Source organism: Arvicanthis niloticus, chromosome 7 (assembly GCF_011762505.2).
Source record: "Arvicanthis niloticus isolate mArvNil1 chromosome 7, mArvNil1.pat.X, whole genome shotgun sequence".
Taxonomy (NCBI): Eukaryota; Metazoa; Chordata; class Mammalia; order Rodentia; family Muridae; genus Arvicanthis; species Arvicanthis niloticus.
Window position 1 is genome coordinate 47,079,818 of NC_047664.1, and position 17,644 is coordinate 47,097,461.

Consider the following 17,644-nt stretch of genomic DNA (forward strand, 5'->3'; position numbering starts at 1 on the left):
AGCCTCAACAAGTCCGCTGCTGAGTCACAACCTCCTTTCCCCCCTGATGTGAGAAATCTTTCTCCCTCGAAAATTAATAAAGCTTCGGAAATGTTCCGATTAGAGTCTGGGGGGGTGAGGGGGGGGACGTAAGAAAGAACTTGTAGAGAAGGAGCCAGGCACGCCCCGGTCCTGGTGACAGCGCAACCAGGGCTTGCAGCAGCCGGGCTAGGAGGAGCTGGTCTCAGAACCTACTCAGTGCACGCCTGTGCGAATAACCGCGCAGAGAGCCCTGTCAACTCCCAGGCTCTGTTCCCGTTGCTCAAGTGAAAATGTTTGCTACAAAACGCGCCGGTGTTTCACGTTTTACTCTGAAAAACAAAGTAAAAAAAAGAAAACGCCTTCCCGCGGGGGCAAGGGTGGGTGACAAGCACGCGCGGCTCGCACAGGAACACGGAGCCAGCATGGGACCTTTCAGGATTCCTGCAGCTTAGCGTCCAGGTCCTGGGAGCAGGTCTGGGACAGCCGCAACTCACGTGATCCCAGGGGCTGGGAAAGGGCGGGGCCTGAGGAGGGGGCGCGTGCGACCCGGACAGGAGGGGCGGTTGCCCAGGAACCGTCCGCAACGCCCGCGCGTGCTCGCCTTCGTGCGCACGCGCACGGTGCTCGAGACCCATGAGCCGTCTCCCCAACTTCAACCGGCTTTTTTTTTTTTTTTTTTTTCTTTCCCCCTTTCGGCTCCATACAAGGTCTTGGGCTGAGGGGCGCGCGGCGCGCGCCCGCTGCCTCGCAGGGTCCATCCACAACGCATGCTAATGAGGGGCGGGCGGGGCGAGGCCGGCGGCGGCGCGCTCGCGCGTGCCGGGGCGCGCGACAAGGGGCGGTGCGATTGTGAGGTGGCTGCTGACGCACGTTCCGGGGTTCTTAAGCGGCGAGGGCGGCGGCGGCCGAGGCAGCGGCGGTGGTGCCGGAGCCGGTTCCGGGAGGCGGCGGTGGCCTCCGTGAGGGGCGGCGGGGCCCAAGTCGGTGCCCCGGCTCAGTCACAGTGTCCCCCTTCCCATTGACCCCATCCTTCCACCACGGCCGCGCCGCCACGGCTCCCGGGGCTTTCTAGGCGGGGCAGGGGACGGGGTGCGTCTCCTGCCGCGGCCGCCGGCCTGATAAATGCGGGACTTCGGGTTCGGGGTGCTGCACACTGCCCTGCTGCGCAGCGGCAGCCCCAGATCCTCGCCCGGCGGCAGCGCCTACCGGCCCTTCGCCGCCGGGTCGCCCGCCACGCCCTTCGGCCCGCTGTCGCCGCCGCCGTTGCCTGTCACCGGCTTCTCCGAGGCCGCCTCCCCCTTCGCCATCCCCTCGGGCGGCGGCGCGGCCAGCTCAGCCGCAGCTTCCTCTTCCTCCCCGCTCGTGGCGCATCAGCAGGCCGTGCAGGATGAGCTGCTGCTCGGGCTGACACAGCAGCCGGCGAGGCCGCTCTCGGGGGCGGCGGCCGCAGAGCAGCTCCCCAGCCACCACCCCGGCGGCAGCACGAACGCGGGTGTGACCCACCTCCTCCCCTCCCAGGACTTCAAACCGAGTCTGCACCACCCCTCCTCCTCCTCCGCCTCCTCCTGCTGCTGCTGCCGCACCTCCTCCCCGCAGGACTTCAGTAAGCGGCAGCAGCAGCAGCTGAGCAGCCAGAAGAGGAAAGAGTTGAGTCCGCCACACCGTCCCCACCCTCCGGACGCGAAGCCGCCGCCGCCGCCGCTCCACTGCCCCGGCCGCTTCAGCCCGCCGCCGCCAACGCCGCCGCCACCACCCGGGCCGCTCCTGCAGTCGGCGCCGCTCGCCCAGCGCCCGCAGCCGTTCAGCCTCCCGCACACGCAGCACCTCCCGCCGCAGGACTTCGCCCCGCGGCAGCGCCCGGCCGACCTGCCCCAGCTCCCGCAGCTCCCGCCCTCGCCGCCCGCAGCTCCGCGGCGCCGCCACGGAGGCGCGGGAAGCCCTCGCCAGACCCCGGCCGCGGGCGAGGGCAGCGCCGCCGAGCCCCCCAATGCGGGCTTGCCCCCCTCGACGCCGCCGGTGAACCCCGCGCCGGGCTCCATGGAGTCGCCCAACCACCCTCTGCTCAACAGCCCCAGCACCCTTCTGCCCGGCGCGGCGCTCGGCACCAGCGCCTTCAGCAGCCTGCAGAGCCCGGACCTGCCGCACCCGGGCGGCGGCGGGGGCGGGGGACCCCCCGGAGGCGGAGGGGGAGGCGGCTCCGCGTCTCCGCCACCGCTGCCCGGCTTCGGCACCCCCTGGTCCGTGCAGACCGCGTCGCCGCCGCCGCCCCAGCCTCCGCCGGCGCCCCAGCAGCAGCCACCCCAGCAGCCGCAGCCGTCCCAGCAGCCGCCGCAGCCACAACCCCCGGGTTCCTCGGCTGCCACCCCGGGCAGCGGCGGCGGCGCGGGCGGCTCTCTGAGCGCCATGCCGCCGCCCAGCCCGGACTCGGAGAACGGCTTCTACCCCGGGCTGCCGTCGTCCATGAATCCGGCCTTCTTCCCGAGCTTCTCGCCGGTGTCGCCGCACGGCTGCGCGGGGCTCAGCGTGCCGGCCGGCGGTGGCGGCGGCGGCGGCGGCTTCGGCGGCCCGTTCTCCGCGCCCGCGGTGCCCGCGCCGCCCGCCATGAATTTACCTCAACAGCAGCCGCCGCCAGCGGCGCCGCAGCAGCCGCAGAGCCGGAGGTCACCCGTCAGCCCGCAGCTGCAGCAGCAGCACCAGGCGGCCGCGGCCGCCTTCCTGCAGCAGAGGAACTCGTACAACCACCACCAGGTACGGCGGGAGGCGGTGGGGACAGGAGTCGGACGCCCTGCTCGGGGCAGGGCGGCGGACCGGGAGTCGGGGCAGCGGTCTCGGGAGGGAGGGCGGGCGGAGAGTGACCGGCTGGGGCCGGTCCTTCCTCGGGGCAGTTCGCTTCTGGAGTTTGTTCTGCACTGGGCTAGGGAAGCCGAGGAGGCACCTGCAGCCGCACCCGCGGGCTGTCACAAGCCGGCAGGAACTGTCAGCGAGCGCGCGGCTGGCTGCCGCGGGATGGAGTGCTCTCGACTTTTGATCTTTTTAATGTTTGGTCCCATCTTGAAGGTTTGAAGGCCCGAGGCACCCTTGAATCTAGGTTTTAATGTGTTTCCTCCTAGATGTCCCCACATGGGTGTGTACGGGAATCAAGGGGATATGTGGTATCGTGAAATGACACCAAGCAGGCTCTTGGCTAGTCTGTGCCCTTTCTGACTCAGGATGTTTTGTTATTGCCCACCACCCCAACAACGCCCAGGGCAGATTTTGGGTGGCCGCTGAGTTCGCAGAGGTTGAGAGTTTCGTTGTCGTTTATTGGAGATTTATTATGGTGATCATTTGAAGTCCAATGTCAAGATGGACTGGCATGGAACCAAAATTTGACCTTAACTGGTTCTTCTCATAACTTTTCTGTTGACCAAAGTCTTCAAGAATGGATGCTGATTAAATTAACCAAAGTAACAGTTAACAGTTTATCGAAATTAACCCAAGTTAACAGTTTTGTTGGACTGTCGTCTGTGCCCCAAGAATGGGGAAATAGCAACTTATGAAGGAAGACACCATTTCCCTTGGTTTATATGAACAACTCTTTCGTGTGTCAGGCTCTAATTTTTTTTTTTTTTTAACTACAAGTTTGCCATTGAAATTGTTAGGTAATTTTGAATTCCCAAAGTCAAAATAGAACATTAGCAGGACATACTACTGTGATATTTAACCGCAGTATGCGCCAATAAACAAAAAGAAATGGGTCTTACTTTGGTCACACGGCTTTCATATGGAATTTTAGGTCACTGGAAAAGAACTTTGAACTGTGAGTCATTTAGTAAGCAAAATAAGGCCCGAGTGCACGGAGTAATTGTGCCTTGGCTCCTGGGCTGCGCTTTTCAACTATGTGGAAGCAGGAGGCTATGTTTGTGCGTGACTAAATTAGTGTTTAAAACCCTGTAATAGCATCCAGAGGTACTGGATGTCAAGGTTTTAAATTTTCCTTAGAGGATACGTTTAACTTTATGATTACCATGTTTACTGGGTTTTAGGAAAGTCATGATCTATATTTCCAATGTCTGAATCTTCCCAGAAAAATTTAATCGTAGCTTATTGACAGTAGAAATATTGGCAATTCCCAGTTCCGTTTTTAAAAGGTATTGTGAATGTTCCATGCTTTGATGACTTAACTTTTCTTGCCATCGGCTCTAGATTGGAATATAATTTGCTTTTGGATGCCAATGAACTTAACAGAGACTTGCCTTAAGATTACTAAAAATAAGCAAAGCCTGTGGTTGTTTATTGTATATCTCAGTGGATCCACCTATGGGTAGCATCAGATAATTGCTTACCAGTTCAAGGATAATTAAGTGAAAGAAAAATAAAACTGGAATAAAATACCTTAAAAGTTAAATTAACAATTTAGGAAAATGAGGTTCCACCCCCCACCCCCTGTACTGACCTGTCCCTTAAAGGCATCTTCAATTCATTCTTAATGTTACCACTGTTTTTTGGTTTTGCTTTGTTTTCCCAGAGAAGCCCAAGCTGTTTAGGAAGCCTAAGATCTGAAATTTTGGTCCCATAGCTGAGATCATTAAGACCATTTAACTAATACTAAGTTAACTAGTAGAATATTTGTTGCTTTAAGGATCTTCAAAGCTAACTTCAGCTTTAAAGTGTATTTTTAGTAACTATCATGAGACATCGCTTATAGTAGATAGCAGGGTGAAAACTTCCCTAACACTAAGTAAACAGGATCTCGAATAGCAAGATTGGAAGACTTCTTTTTGTAAGCCCCCTAAGAAATATTCTCTTGGCTTTTGTGTTTCTTTCTTTACGGTCTCATTAAATTCGTAGTTCTAAAACTTGAATTATACACTCTCTAAGGCCTGTAATTTAAATAGATGTGTTTTCCTCAGCCTCTTCTGAAACAATCTCCTTGGAGCAACCATCAGAGCAGTGGCTGGGGCACTGCTAGCATGTCCTGGGGAGCAGTGCATGGCAGAGATCACCGCAGAAGTGGGAACATGGGAATTCCAGGGACTATGAATCAGATATCGCCACTGAAGAAACCGTTTTCGGGTAATGTTATAGCACCACCGAAATTCACTCGCTCTACTCCATCACTGACTCCAAAATCTTGGATTGAAGATAATGTGTTCAGGACAGACAACAATAGTAACACACTCTTACCCTTACAGGTAAGAATGGTATGTCAATATCCGAATTTCTAATGTTTGTCTATCAAAATAGGAAGGGGAGGGGGTGGTTGGAGGCATCAGTCGTTGAATGGGAAGATTAACAAAATTAACATTCTAATTTTTAAGCATATCATTTAATTATAAAGGGTAAAAATACACAGAGAAAACAAAGAATTTCTCTGTAAATACACAATGAATGGAAATAAGCTTCCAAACATTTAAAAAACTATGTTTCTTTCATACAGATTGAAGCCTTTAACTGGCAGTTCCTTAAAAATACTTGTTAGTTATTGCTTAATTGACAAACAAAATTTGTCTTTCTGATTATATAGCTAAGGTAAAAAATTGTAACTGCAGTTATGCATAGGTTTTTCTGTGGTCAGCTGTGTACATGTTAGAGTATTCTTAATACAGCTGTGATTGTGGCACAATAATATTAAAGTTCTGAATCTAATTTAAATTACCCCACTGGTTCAGTGACTATAAATATAGACATGTGTGTATGTGATTTTTTTCCAACTAATAATGGCCTAATACTATTAATTGAAATCATTTTTTCAGGCCTGTTAATATTTTGTGATTCTTGCAAATAAGATTCAATTTTTCGCAAAACTATTAGAGGATGAAACAAAAATTTAAGATAGTTTGATTGTTTTTTGTTTCTATTTTTTTTTCTTGGGTGGGATGGGGAAGAGAACTGCTCATTTCTGATGCAAACTTCTATGCTATTGAAGGTGAGATCTAGTTTGCAGTTGCCAGCTTGGGGCTCAGATTCACTCCAAGATAGTTGGTGCACTGCAGCCGGAACATCCAGAATAGACCAGGTAGGCTGCACAGTGTGTGTTTCTCAGGATCGTGGCTAGGAGTTTAGTATTTACATTATGAATAGGAATAATCAATTGCGTCACTTACGCCATTTAAGCATGTGTCAGAGATTATTAAGGCAATTTAGTTTCTCAATATCATTCGATTTAAATTCTTCAATACATTTATTATCAAATTTAAAAGATTTGTCATATTTTGAGATCATAACAAATTTGTGTATTGCAATGAGTTAATTATATATCCAAGAGCACCTGACTTTAAACATCAGTCAAACTAAACAGATACTGTCTTTCTTTCAGAATTATCTGCAATTAAAATACCATCTCATATGTTTATTCATGTTTTAAGAAATCTTCCAGTAAATGCTTGTCATGAAGTTTGATGCATTTGTTTTGCACTATATCTCTGAATAGCTCCTTTATAATTTAGTTTTTTCACCTTTATAAAAAACCTTATAGTATTTTTATTCTACATTTTATTATTGCTTTTATCCTACAAATTATCTTCAACATCTTTGTGATTTAAAAATGCTATCTTTCTGCAGACTGAATATAAATGTAACTGGTACCAGGTGATGCAGATTGTTAAAGGACAACATAGAAACCTCAGTTCCTACATAGGAGAATCTTTTCTTATAGATCCCAAGTTTGACCTTCATTTGAGATTTTGTAAGCTAAGTGAGTGGAGCTATGTAATCCATAGCTAAAGCTCTTCAAGTAATTTAGCAACATGAACTGATTTTTATGAAGACTGTATAGGCAGATTAATAACAAGACATTTTATAGCTAGCCTTTCAATCTAAAGGACTAGCACTAACTTGATTAATCAGTTGTAAGCTGCTGCTGCTGCTGTAGGCCAGCCCTGCCTATTTATCAACGTTGTCCTGCCAGGAGCTCAGCATAAAAATAATAGTCTTGTAGTTCTCAGCTCCTTATCTTGTTAATGTAAACTTGCCACTTGTCTGCTTCTGCTTCTCTTTCACTCAGTCCCAGTTCACTTATTATAATATAGAATAAATAACCTGGGATTTTAGGTAGGCCCCCCGTTTCGGCACTTGAAGGTAAACTGCTGAGCAGTTACTATTTGTACAGAAGCGCTACTACGGTGCGATGGTGAGGTCAGTGCTGGATGAAAATACGTGGTGCAAATTGAACTGAACTGGAAGGCAAGGCAATCCAAAACCTGGATCATCTTCTTACCTGTATTCTTTACCACTGGTTATGGGCTTTTATCTCTAGGTCATAGCCTTGTCTATGAGGAGTACCTTGAATTATTCTGGGCAAAACCTTTGTAGGCCAACCCTTAGATGGTCTCTGATCTGTTTCGCCATTTCTTTTCCTCCCTGGTCTCCCAGTTCTCCTGACACCCCCTCCCCCTCCCAGCCTGTATTGTTTTTTCAAATTATATTTGGGGCTTGCAAGACTAAAGCCTTAACTTAAGACAATGCAAGTATACATAAACTTATTGTCTTCTTTAAGTAATGAGTCATTATTATACATTCTGTTCTGTTTCTTTCTATAAGAGCGTGTGGTATTTGGAGTTCTTAAAAACACAACAGAAACCTAGGCAAACTGGAAATGGTAGCATAAAATGTGGAGTAACTCCTCAGTATTCAGAAAGATTAAAATATTTAGAATGCTTCATTACTTTAATAGCTTCGCCGGTTTTTATTTTTGTGATCATACACTTTTTGTTAACAAGCACATTTTTTTAAACCATTTAACTTATTTTCTTTAGTCTGAAATGAATCAGGTCTACACTATAATTAATTACAGACCTAATATCTTAATTCAGGATACTTCAGCCATGACCTGCAACAAGGTCTGAACATGTAATTGAATTTAGTAAATGGAAAAACTATTTTCACAGGTTAATCTATGTCATTTGTTTCAAGTAAAATTTTATGGGTTGATATTTTTGTTTTTAATATTTTTATGGTAAAACTTCCAATTAAAAATATTTTTAAAGCACATGTAAATTTTGTACATTCTTGACTTTAAAAATTAGTATCAGTTTTTTAGTGCATCTGTGTATGCATGTGTGTGTACAGGTGTGCGGGCATATGGACATGAGGATGAAGAGGTGGCATCCCTTGGAATTGGTGACCAATTAGGCAAGGTTGACTGGCTAGTGAGTCCTAGGCATCCTCCTTTCTGTACCCACCCAGCTTGGGGATTACAAGAAGTCTCCACCATGACGTATTTTGCATGGGTTTTGGGATCGTACCTCATGCTTGGGAAGCAAGCACCTTACCAACTGAGCTGCCTGCCTGTCCCCTTACTAGATACTTCTACTGATTTTTCTTAAGCTAAGTTCTCTTTTTTGTTTTTTTCTTTCTTTCTTTTTCTTTTTCTTTTTTTTTTTTTTTTTTTTTTTTTTTTGACTAAGATGCTACTTAATAGCTCAAGCTGATCTCAGCTTTGAGATGCCCCTGCCTCTGTCTGAACTGAAACTATATTGGATGTGACCAAAATTCATTCGAGGAGACCACTTTTAGCATTTAGTAAGAAATCATGCTTAAAACTGTTACTTATTGATTTTTTCAAAATAGAATTTCCAGTGAGATTTTTTATAAGTATGTTTGTGAATACTAATACGTTTTAAGTCAATTTCCTTTTAGCTAAGGTTGTTTATTGCTTACTTTTTATATGTATCAGTTCTGAAGTACGTCCTGAGAAACTTATCAATGTATGTTGGTCTGCAACTTTCTGGGCAGTTTTCAATATTTTCACTGTTGGATATTTGCTGTTTATTCTGGAAACTACCTTGAATTAACTGGAGATATTTTCTACTAATCAAACATCCAAACTGATATAAAATAATGAATTACATTTTGCAAATCTTGTTTTAGGAAAATATGTCACTAGCTTCTTTTTGTGGGTTCCCTGAGAATCAGTGTGTGGTAGGAGAGCAAGGCCAGCATGTCGTGATACAGTGTCCTTGCTTCAGGGACCCTGAACTTCAGGAACACAGGGAGGCTTAAGCTCAAACATGGCCAACAGTGAAGAAGAATGTTCTTTCTTAACTGTGTTTGAGCAGTGCGTCTTTACCCAGGGTATTTACTTTCTTAATTTCAGTTCTTTAACTATTTTAAAAATATAATCTACCTGCCTATTTATCCCCATACAAGCTTGTGGCTAATGTATGGCTAAAGAATGATAGTAAAATAAACAGTAGACTTTAAGAAGCAATGATGTGGTTTTCAGTTATTCTGTTTTTTACTATGTGGGGCTCTATTGTCTTATTTCTGTAAAACTCCACTTAATTTATTACCAGATAGTTTTCATATTGTAGAATAGGTTCTATATGAACTTTCCCTCAGAGTCTGATTTTTCTGAAATGTCTTAGTAACTTTCAAATAGCCATGCAATGATAACTATAAGACACATTGCCATGATTTTCTGTATTTGTTAGTATGTCAGGATTGCTGTGTGCATCCTTTATTTCTAAATTGTCTTAAGTCTTCCTTGTAGTTTTAAACTGATGATAATCTAGATGAATATTTTCCAAGTATCCTTTTCTTAGAACACATTTTTTCTTATAGTCAAATATAAAGCATTAAATGTGATTTGTTTTAAACTGTTGTCTTGAAAAACTAGTTCTCAACTATAACATGTATCCATTCAGTGGCTAGAAATTCAGTTGCTAGCCAGGCTATTTTGGTATTTGATACTTGCCCCAGTTTAATCAATTAGCAGATTCGGGAGAGGATTGAATTTATTCCTTTATAGTTACCATTTTAATAGTCTTTACACTCAAACAGCTCAATGTACATACTTTATACAGAGTTTATGGCAGAGATAAAGAAGTCTTTACAGACATGTGAGAGCTAGATGTGTGATTAGAAGGACCCTGGCTTTAATTACTTCAGAAGTTTAGTGGGAGAATCCAGACACATAAACACATTCCTTGTACACACGTAGAGTAGAAACGGAGTCAGTGGAAATGGAGACATTAGTAACTATGTTGGTCTTGTTTACACAAAGGTCATCTTCTTCTCTCTTCCATTTTATGTCATTTATTGTTATAATACTTTTGATCTTTTCTAAGATTTTAAGTGACCTATAGGCACCAGTTAGTATGACATGGTTATTTTCTAGAAGATGGAGCCAGAGTATAAAGAGGTTCTATGGCGCAGAAGATCACAGAGCTTAATGCTGTTTATAATGTAGTCTGGCCAGTAGATTCACCTAAAACTGCTGAATAAGACCCAGGAAATGTGTGCACCAGTGTGTATTAACCACCTTTCATATAGTTATGACGCATGTTCAATTTTGGAAAGCAGTGCTGTATTTCACTGACTCTTTGTCCCCCTTACCAAGTTCACTTGGTAGAACATAGTGATGAGCACTACAGATGGGGTGTTGTGTGTTTAGGACTTTTCAGTTGAAGGTCACTTATTGGGTGGTGGTTGGTGACAAAGTTAGAACAGGAACCTCCTCTCTAGCATCTTTGCACCATTCAATGTTACTACTCACCCTTCCTAATTCCTTGATAGCACTTTGTTTAGTCTACAGTGCTGATTCTGGCTCCCTAGCTATAAAAAGCATACAGCCCTAATTAAACATCAAAGGGAAACAAATAAACAAACCTTACGCTTCTCTTCAGCTCACTAAAGACCTAGTTCTAAATGTTTTCTGGATTGTTAGTCTCTTTGGAAAATGATGAAAGCTATAAACCTTTTTTTGAAGAAAATAATATATGTAAATCTACCTAAGGATGCATATAATCCTAGAGACTTAACAGTATCACTTGAACTGTGGATCCAGTTTAACCAGTGCTGTATCATTTTTAGAGTTTAGGGTGGTCTATCCTGCTTCTTCCATGTGTACATGAATTTGTACATTAATTCGTATAACATCCAGTTGTGAGGATAGCATTGACTTATTTTGGGAAAAGACTTCCAGACTCTTTGGAGGGTATAGGCCATAACTCGTTTAGTTTCTGACATATTTCATTGCATGTTTATTGAGTATGTATTGAACAAAATATAATATTAAATATATAGGCACCAAAGAATTCAGTGACTTCTAGCAAGCAAGCAAACAAACAAACAAGCAAAGGGATTGTGCTTTGAACAAACAAGGCTACTGATAACTCAGAAGGCAGTTCTCAGAGTTGGGGAAGTGGGAATGGGAGCCTGGAGTGCCTTCCTTCTCCCCGCTTTTGCCTGCCTGCCTTTTGCTGTAGAGTTGGGAGAGAGAGAATTGTAAGCCGTGAAAGCACTTTAGAGAGGGAGATTTGAATGTAAATTTGCTAGGCATTCATCATTTTTCTGATATCACTGTCCTGCATTTGAATTTGGTGTATAGGATGTTTATGCATTCATTGTTTTACAATTTGTATGACTAAGTCAGGTTTTAAGTATCTGATAGATGTTTAAAGTGTGGTGCAATTGTTAAATTCTCCAATATAATTATTTTCCAAGTGCTTATATCTGCCTTCCTAAATATATGAGAAAAACATGAAACAACTGAAATTGTTTTTATGTGTAATATTTGTAAAAATAATCAGAGATTATTTCACTGCATTCAGTTAATACTGCCAATTAAATTACATTAATTTTTGTATATTTTAGAGGCGAATGTGTTAAAAATATTTCCCTCAATAAGAGATACTATAGTTAACAAGATTCTTAAATATCAGTATTTTCTTGGGATACAAGTTAGATATTAATGTATTAATAAATTGTTTTGTTTTATGTGAGAAAGATTGTTATCTAATGTTTTTTAACTTTATTTAAAATTACATAGATCTTATATCTTTTATTTTTCTGTCTTCCAGGATCGAAGTAGAATGTATGATAGCTTGAATATGCACTCTCTGGAAAATTCCCTTATTGATATCATGAGAGCAGAGCATGATCCTCTCAAGGGTAGGTAGCATTTTATAGCATCAATTTTATATCATATATTGGTTTGTCTGCTTATGGAAAATTAGCACTTATATATAAAATAACTGATAAATGAAATTTCATTAACATTCTTACTCCATATATGTCATTTCCTGTCTCTTGTTGTCTGTTATATTAATGGTGAAAATCTTGTAATTGTATCATCCTGAGATAAGAGAGGTATTAATTGTCTATGTTTTAGCTAGGGTTTCTATTGCTATGATAAAATACCATAATCAAAACAGTTTGGGGAGGAAAGGGTTTATTTCATCTTAGAACTTTTAGTCCATCACAAGGAGAGTCAGGAACTCAAGACAAGGACCCAGTGGCAGGAACAGAAGCAGAGACCTTGGAGTAACACCGTCTGCTGCTGATTTGCTTCTCATTGTTTGCTTAGCTTCCTTTGTTATTCAATCCAGGACTTCCTGCCCAAGGATGACACTATCAATAATGGACTAGGTCCTCCCAGTCAGTCAGTCAGTCAGTCAGTCAATCAATCAATCAATCAATCAGCAAATTTATGGAGGCATTTTCTCAATTGATTCTCTCTTGCCAAATGACTCTAGCTTATGTCAAGGTGACAAATCAGTAAATAGCCTGCAGTTAGTGTATTGTGAATTCACAAGTGTACTAACTGTTGGTTCTAGTTCAGAACTTCTCATTGACTCAGAATCATGAATATTTTTAAATCTGCAGTTTTAATCCTAGAAAGGTAATTTTCTTAGAAATGTTTGCCCTACAACAACATGTTGTTGCCAAGTAAGTTGATAACAGCCATCAGCTGTCTAAGATCTTACTCAGTCCTTTGTCTTTCTAATCCTTTCACTTTAAGGACTGTGCTGTTGTTGATTTACACTACGGGCAGTTCCTCAAACTAACAAGGTTATGCTTTGGATTTTTTCGTTGTTTTCTCATGGGTTTTGTTGTTGATCTTTGCCTCCCATATGTTTTTAGGCTTTCTCTATGAGGTCTTGTTCTCTTTCTCAGTGAGTATTGTTTACCTTAGATCTTCTGTTTCAGAATAGAATTTGCCCTGGGTGTGGTGGCACATGACTGTATCACTAGCATTCAAGAGGCTAAGGCTGGACGATCACCAGTTGAGTGCCAGCCTGAGCTAGGAAGCAAGACTATCTCAGAAGTAAACACACACATACAAGAAAGAATACAATAATTAACAGCTTACAATTAAGAATTTCTTCATTAAAATTCTGTTTTCTCTAGAAAGGAAAACTCATAGCACAAAGCCAAGATAGTTCACTCTTACCATGGATGAGGAAAAGCTTCTTTATTTCTCCTGGTCTTTTTTGACAAGGCTTCTGGAAAACACTAGAGAAAACATTCATTGCCAAACTACTCATCATCTGTTTCTCTAGCCTAGGCATCTTAGTAAGGACCAGAAGGGGGATGCAGCAACAGGATGGTGCTGAGAGTAATGATGTGGAAATTACAAGGAATTCATATAATTTGTTAGAAAAATCATCTTAGACTCCGAAAAAGAAAGATTATAATCCCTTTTCTAGTTTTATGCATTTTTATGTTAGCCAGTTTCTGTTTCTCACTGGGATATTTTATTTTTCATATGCATTATGTCAAAAAAGGGAAAGGAAGCTTTGGGAAAACATCTCTGCATAATATATAGAAATAAGGCTGTCTGCACTGCCATTGTGTAGCTGTCAACACCATTAGCTGAACATGGCTACTTGAAATTTTCTTCTTTCACCTGTTTGCTCTTTCTACTGGTTCCTGTTTTTTTTTTTTTTTTTTTTTTTTTTTCTTTCTCCACACATTGGGATGACTACATTTGTATGGGGACAGGAATGCTGGACCTCTACACTGTCTAAGCAAAGTGATGGCAAACAGAATAACCAGCCAGGGTAACCAATGTGATTATTGTTTCCCCATCTTTCCTTTCCTCATATTCAGGGCATTGCCCTGTCTTCTCTTGTCTTTTTATCTCCAAAAATCATTTCCCCTGCTTAGGACACAGACAGACTGCAAATGTGTTTCTCATAAAATCTCTCCTGAAACCATTATCTGTTTTGTCTTCCTCAAGGGATCACCAATAGACAGGATATGGAGAGTGCAGATTTTGAAACGAGCTCCTTGTTCTCTTTCTGTTGGAACAAGAATTTGTATTACTTGTCTAATGCCACAAAACAACTCAGAATTAACTTAAAACATTAACAATATTCACTTACCTTACATGATTTCTTAATGTTAAAATTGGGGATCAACTTGATTATTTTTTGGCTAAGGGTCTCATGAGGTAGCTAGCAGTCAAGAGGTTGGTTGGTCCTACAGTCTGAACCCTCAGTTAGGCTGAAGGATTCCTTTCTGTGTGATTAGAAAGTTAGTGTAAAGCTACTGACAGAAACAAACCTCAGTTTCTTGCCATATGGACCTCTCCACAGCCCTGCTTTATCCTTGTTACAGCGTGGCTGCTGGTGCTACCTCCCTCATCCTATCCCCAACCCCTTGCTGCCCAGAGTGAGTACACAAATCAGTGTAAATGTCTGTGTCCTAGAGCCTAGCCTCAGATGTCTCATACCATCATTTCCATGATACCCTAGCAACCAACCAGATGTGGCTCAAGACACATAAATAGGAAGGGGCAAGGACTGGTGGGAACCATTGTGGAGGCTGAGTTCTTGAGGAGTCAGAGACAAAACTACAAATTCTCATTTACTTCCATTCATAAGTTTGAAGGAAACATAAACTATCCAAAGTGGTTATGAGCAGGGAGCAAATAGTTGAGTCAGTATATAGAATGTGAAAAGTACGGATCTCGCTAAGAACTAAGTGACTACACTCACAGAAGCAACCTCTCAGCCCACTGTCATCAAAAATTTTCTGCTCTCACTACTTCCCTTTTCCAGAACCACTTAAAAAGTTAAGACGGAGGTTTGTATGGTCTGGTATAGCAAATGGAAAGCTCTCTCATCTTGTTGGAGATAGATAGTAAATGGTGGCAGCCAGATATGGGACTGACTGTGCCAACTTTATCCTTTGTCGACTGTACTGTGAGGATGCACACTCTGAAGAAAGGCAAGTTCTCTATCCGTGGGCAAAGTATAGCCTTCTGGGGAAAGATAGAGACTGTATACCAAACTATAAATATATACATAAATCTATAGAAGTGGGAAATACCATGAAGGAAAAGTTAAGATGTGTAGAGAGATGGAAAGTGAAAAATTATTCCTAATTTGTATGTGAAATAAAGGAAATTCTGATACAGAGCTAGAACAATGAAGAATTTTATTGGGAGGAAGTGTCATTGCATGAAAAAGCATATATGAGATTGTAACTTTTGAAGAACTGAAAGACTGGTCTCAGCTTGTCGTTGAGGGCCACATGACACTATTGGCTCACTCAGTGTTGTCAGGCATGTGCTGTCCTTTACTGGGGATCAGAAACACTAACACACTGTGATGTGCTTTCCTCAGCCTGAATGCTCTGACCCAACTGTGTTATTTATCTACAGTGTGATCTCTCTGCTGACACATTACTTCTAATGACGGTCTTGATTCTAGGCAAAGTGCTTTCTTCCCAGAGGAAGAAAAAGTGTGGAATTTTAAGAGCCTAAAGAAAATCATGCTTGCCAAGTAGAGTTTCATCATTTTACTGTTTTATATTTGCATAGTTACTTAAAATAGTCTGTGATCTTTTTATGTTTGTGTGAGTCAGTTCATTCCCCTTTAAACAAAAGAACAAGGCAGATCATTGTTAAACCCTCCTCCTGCCCCCAACAATTTGGGGGAAAAAAAAAAAAAAAGGACCTTGCTGTGCAAGCAAACACAGTGCTCTCCCTCAAACTATAAGAACAAAAAATTGAATTTCAGCTTATAAAAATTGACTTAAAGACTACAGGGAGAAATACAGTTTGTGTAACAGTTCTTGAGATGATCTATCTCAGCCAGTCATAATGATGGTCCCACTGTTCCCTGAGTAGTTCAAGAAAATTCCGAAACAAGAAATCAGAATGTGATTTTCTGCCAACAAATATTTTAAAGTACATGCTTTTTAAAGGATTTAAAAGACCTGGGATTTTATTACCTAGTATCATCTTTATTACTCACTGATAAACTCCCGTTTTTATGACTCTGGAAGCAAGAAGCCCTGCTGACTTCAGGGAACCTACCCCTGAGTGGTATGACCCCAACTGTTAGTGGAATACCAGATTCTTGCTCTCTTCCCGGTTTGCCCTCTGTTTCTTTCCCATTGATTTTATGAAATTGAGTAAAGTGCAAAGGCACAAAAATCTAGATAAATTTGAAGCCTCTGGTGTGAGAAATTATATTCTGGAAACTTGGCAACTTTTGAGTGGACAGAGGTTCTCGAGGTTATGTCAGGTCTACTCCCCACAATTTGTGTATTTTATTAAAAACAAATTTGTAGAAACTCTAGTATAGGAGAACAGGGGCAAAAATAATTATGAAAAACTGTAAAGCAAAATAAATTGATATATATCAATGATAAACTTGTAAAACAGTTTTATGGATTTCTGCTACAAAGCCCTACCTTATTCTCTCTGACAGAGGAATACAACCTCAAAATTGACTGTGGTTTCCTGCAGTCACCTATGATTCTTGGTGCCAAAATTTTTGTAATTACCAAAAGAATGTGGACTAAAATCAGATACATAGATTAAAAATCCAAAATCCAAAATATTGCAAAATATAAAACTTGATGTTCTATGTAGAAAATTTTACGTTTCCTCATATGTCACATCAAAACACAGTTAACAATAAAAATATTGTACAAAATTATCTTTAGACTGTATATGTAAATCATAATAAATTACATATTTGGATTTATATCTCATGTCAAAAGAATGCATTGTATAACTATAAATATTAGATATTTAAAAATTCAATAATAAATTCGATGTCTGAAATAATTCTGGCTTCAAATATTTTAGGTTCTATACTAGAATGATTTTTTTTTTTTAGAAAAACAAAAAACAAAGGAGACTGGTCTGTAAATCCTACCTCTTGGAAAACTGAACCGGAGGCAGGAGTGTCCCTGTGAATTTGAGGCCACCTTTGGGTTATACAAGGATCCCTGTCTAAAAGCTGAAAACCAAACCTATAAAAGGAAAAAGGAAAGATGTGTTCTTTATGCTTTTAAATGCTGTGATTTTTAAAATGCATTCATTTGTTTTGAAAGAGCACATGATATTTTCATTTATTCCATTGAATTTTTCTTATGACCATTGACTTTTTTTAAGAAAAAATATAACAGATACACATTTTTCTAAATGCATGATGATGTTGAAATAATCATTCTCATAATATATGTGGAAACTTAATATTTTATCATATAGCTACTCAGAATTGAGTTTATCTTATGAAAGTACAACTTAAAAGAGTTTAGACTTCTGTTGTCAGTGAGAGTATCTGTAGTCTACAAGGGGAATGTTAAAACTCTGTGAAAGTTCCTCACATAAAACTTACTTGAAGTATAATACAAGTAGAGATTTTAAAGTCTTATTTCTTTATAGGTAGCTGTCTCTGTCAATAGCAATATTTGAGAGTATGGTGTCCTTATTTCCTCTAGGCATCTTTGACTATTTAAATGAATATGTGAATTATAACACTAAAACTTAATTTTTGAAAACCAAAGTCTTATCATACAGAAATTACAGTGCATTTGTGCCAATTCAGATATATAATATTCTTTTAAAAGTCACTGGCTATCTTTCTTGTGATTTAAAATAGAAGTTTATATCTCT

The 17,644-nt window shown here is 41.8% G+C and overlaps 1 protein-coding gene across 6 annotated transcripts in view; it reads left to right on the forward strand.

Annotated features, from left to right (window-relative positions):
* The first annotated feature begins 797 nt into the window (after window positions 1-797).
* The window catches only part of Cpeb2 (cytoplasmic polyadenylation element binding protein 2), a 53,276-nt gene continuing 36,429 nt past the window's right edge, over window positions 798-17,644 (forward strand). For 2 of the 6 annotated variants that reach the window (XM_034508546.2, XM_034508548.2), the window contains exons 1-4: window positions 798-2,769; window positions 4,914-5,204; window positions 5,930-6,019; window positions 11,805-11,895. In XM_034508546.2, the coding sequence (XP_034364437.1) occupies window positions 1,144-2,769; window positions 4,914-5,204; window positions 5,930-6,019; window positions 11,805-11,895 (2,098 nt within the window). In that variant the 5' untranslated portion in view covers window positions 798-1,143. The remainder of the gene's footprint in view (window positions 2,770-4,913; window positions 5,205-5,929; window positions 6,020-11,804; window positions 11,896-17,644) is intronic. The other 4 variants (XM_034508547.2, XM_034508549.2, XM_034508550.2 and 1 more) reach the window with 2 other exon arrangements.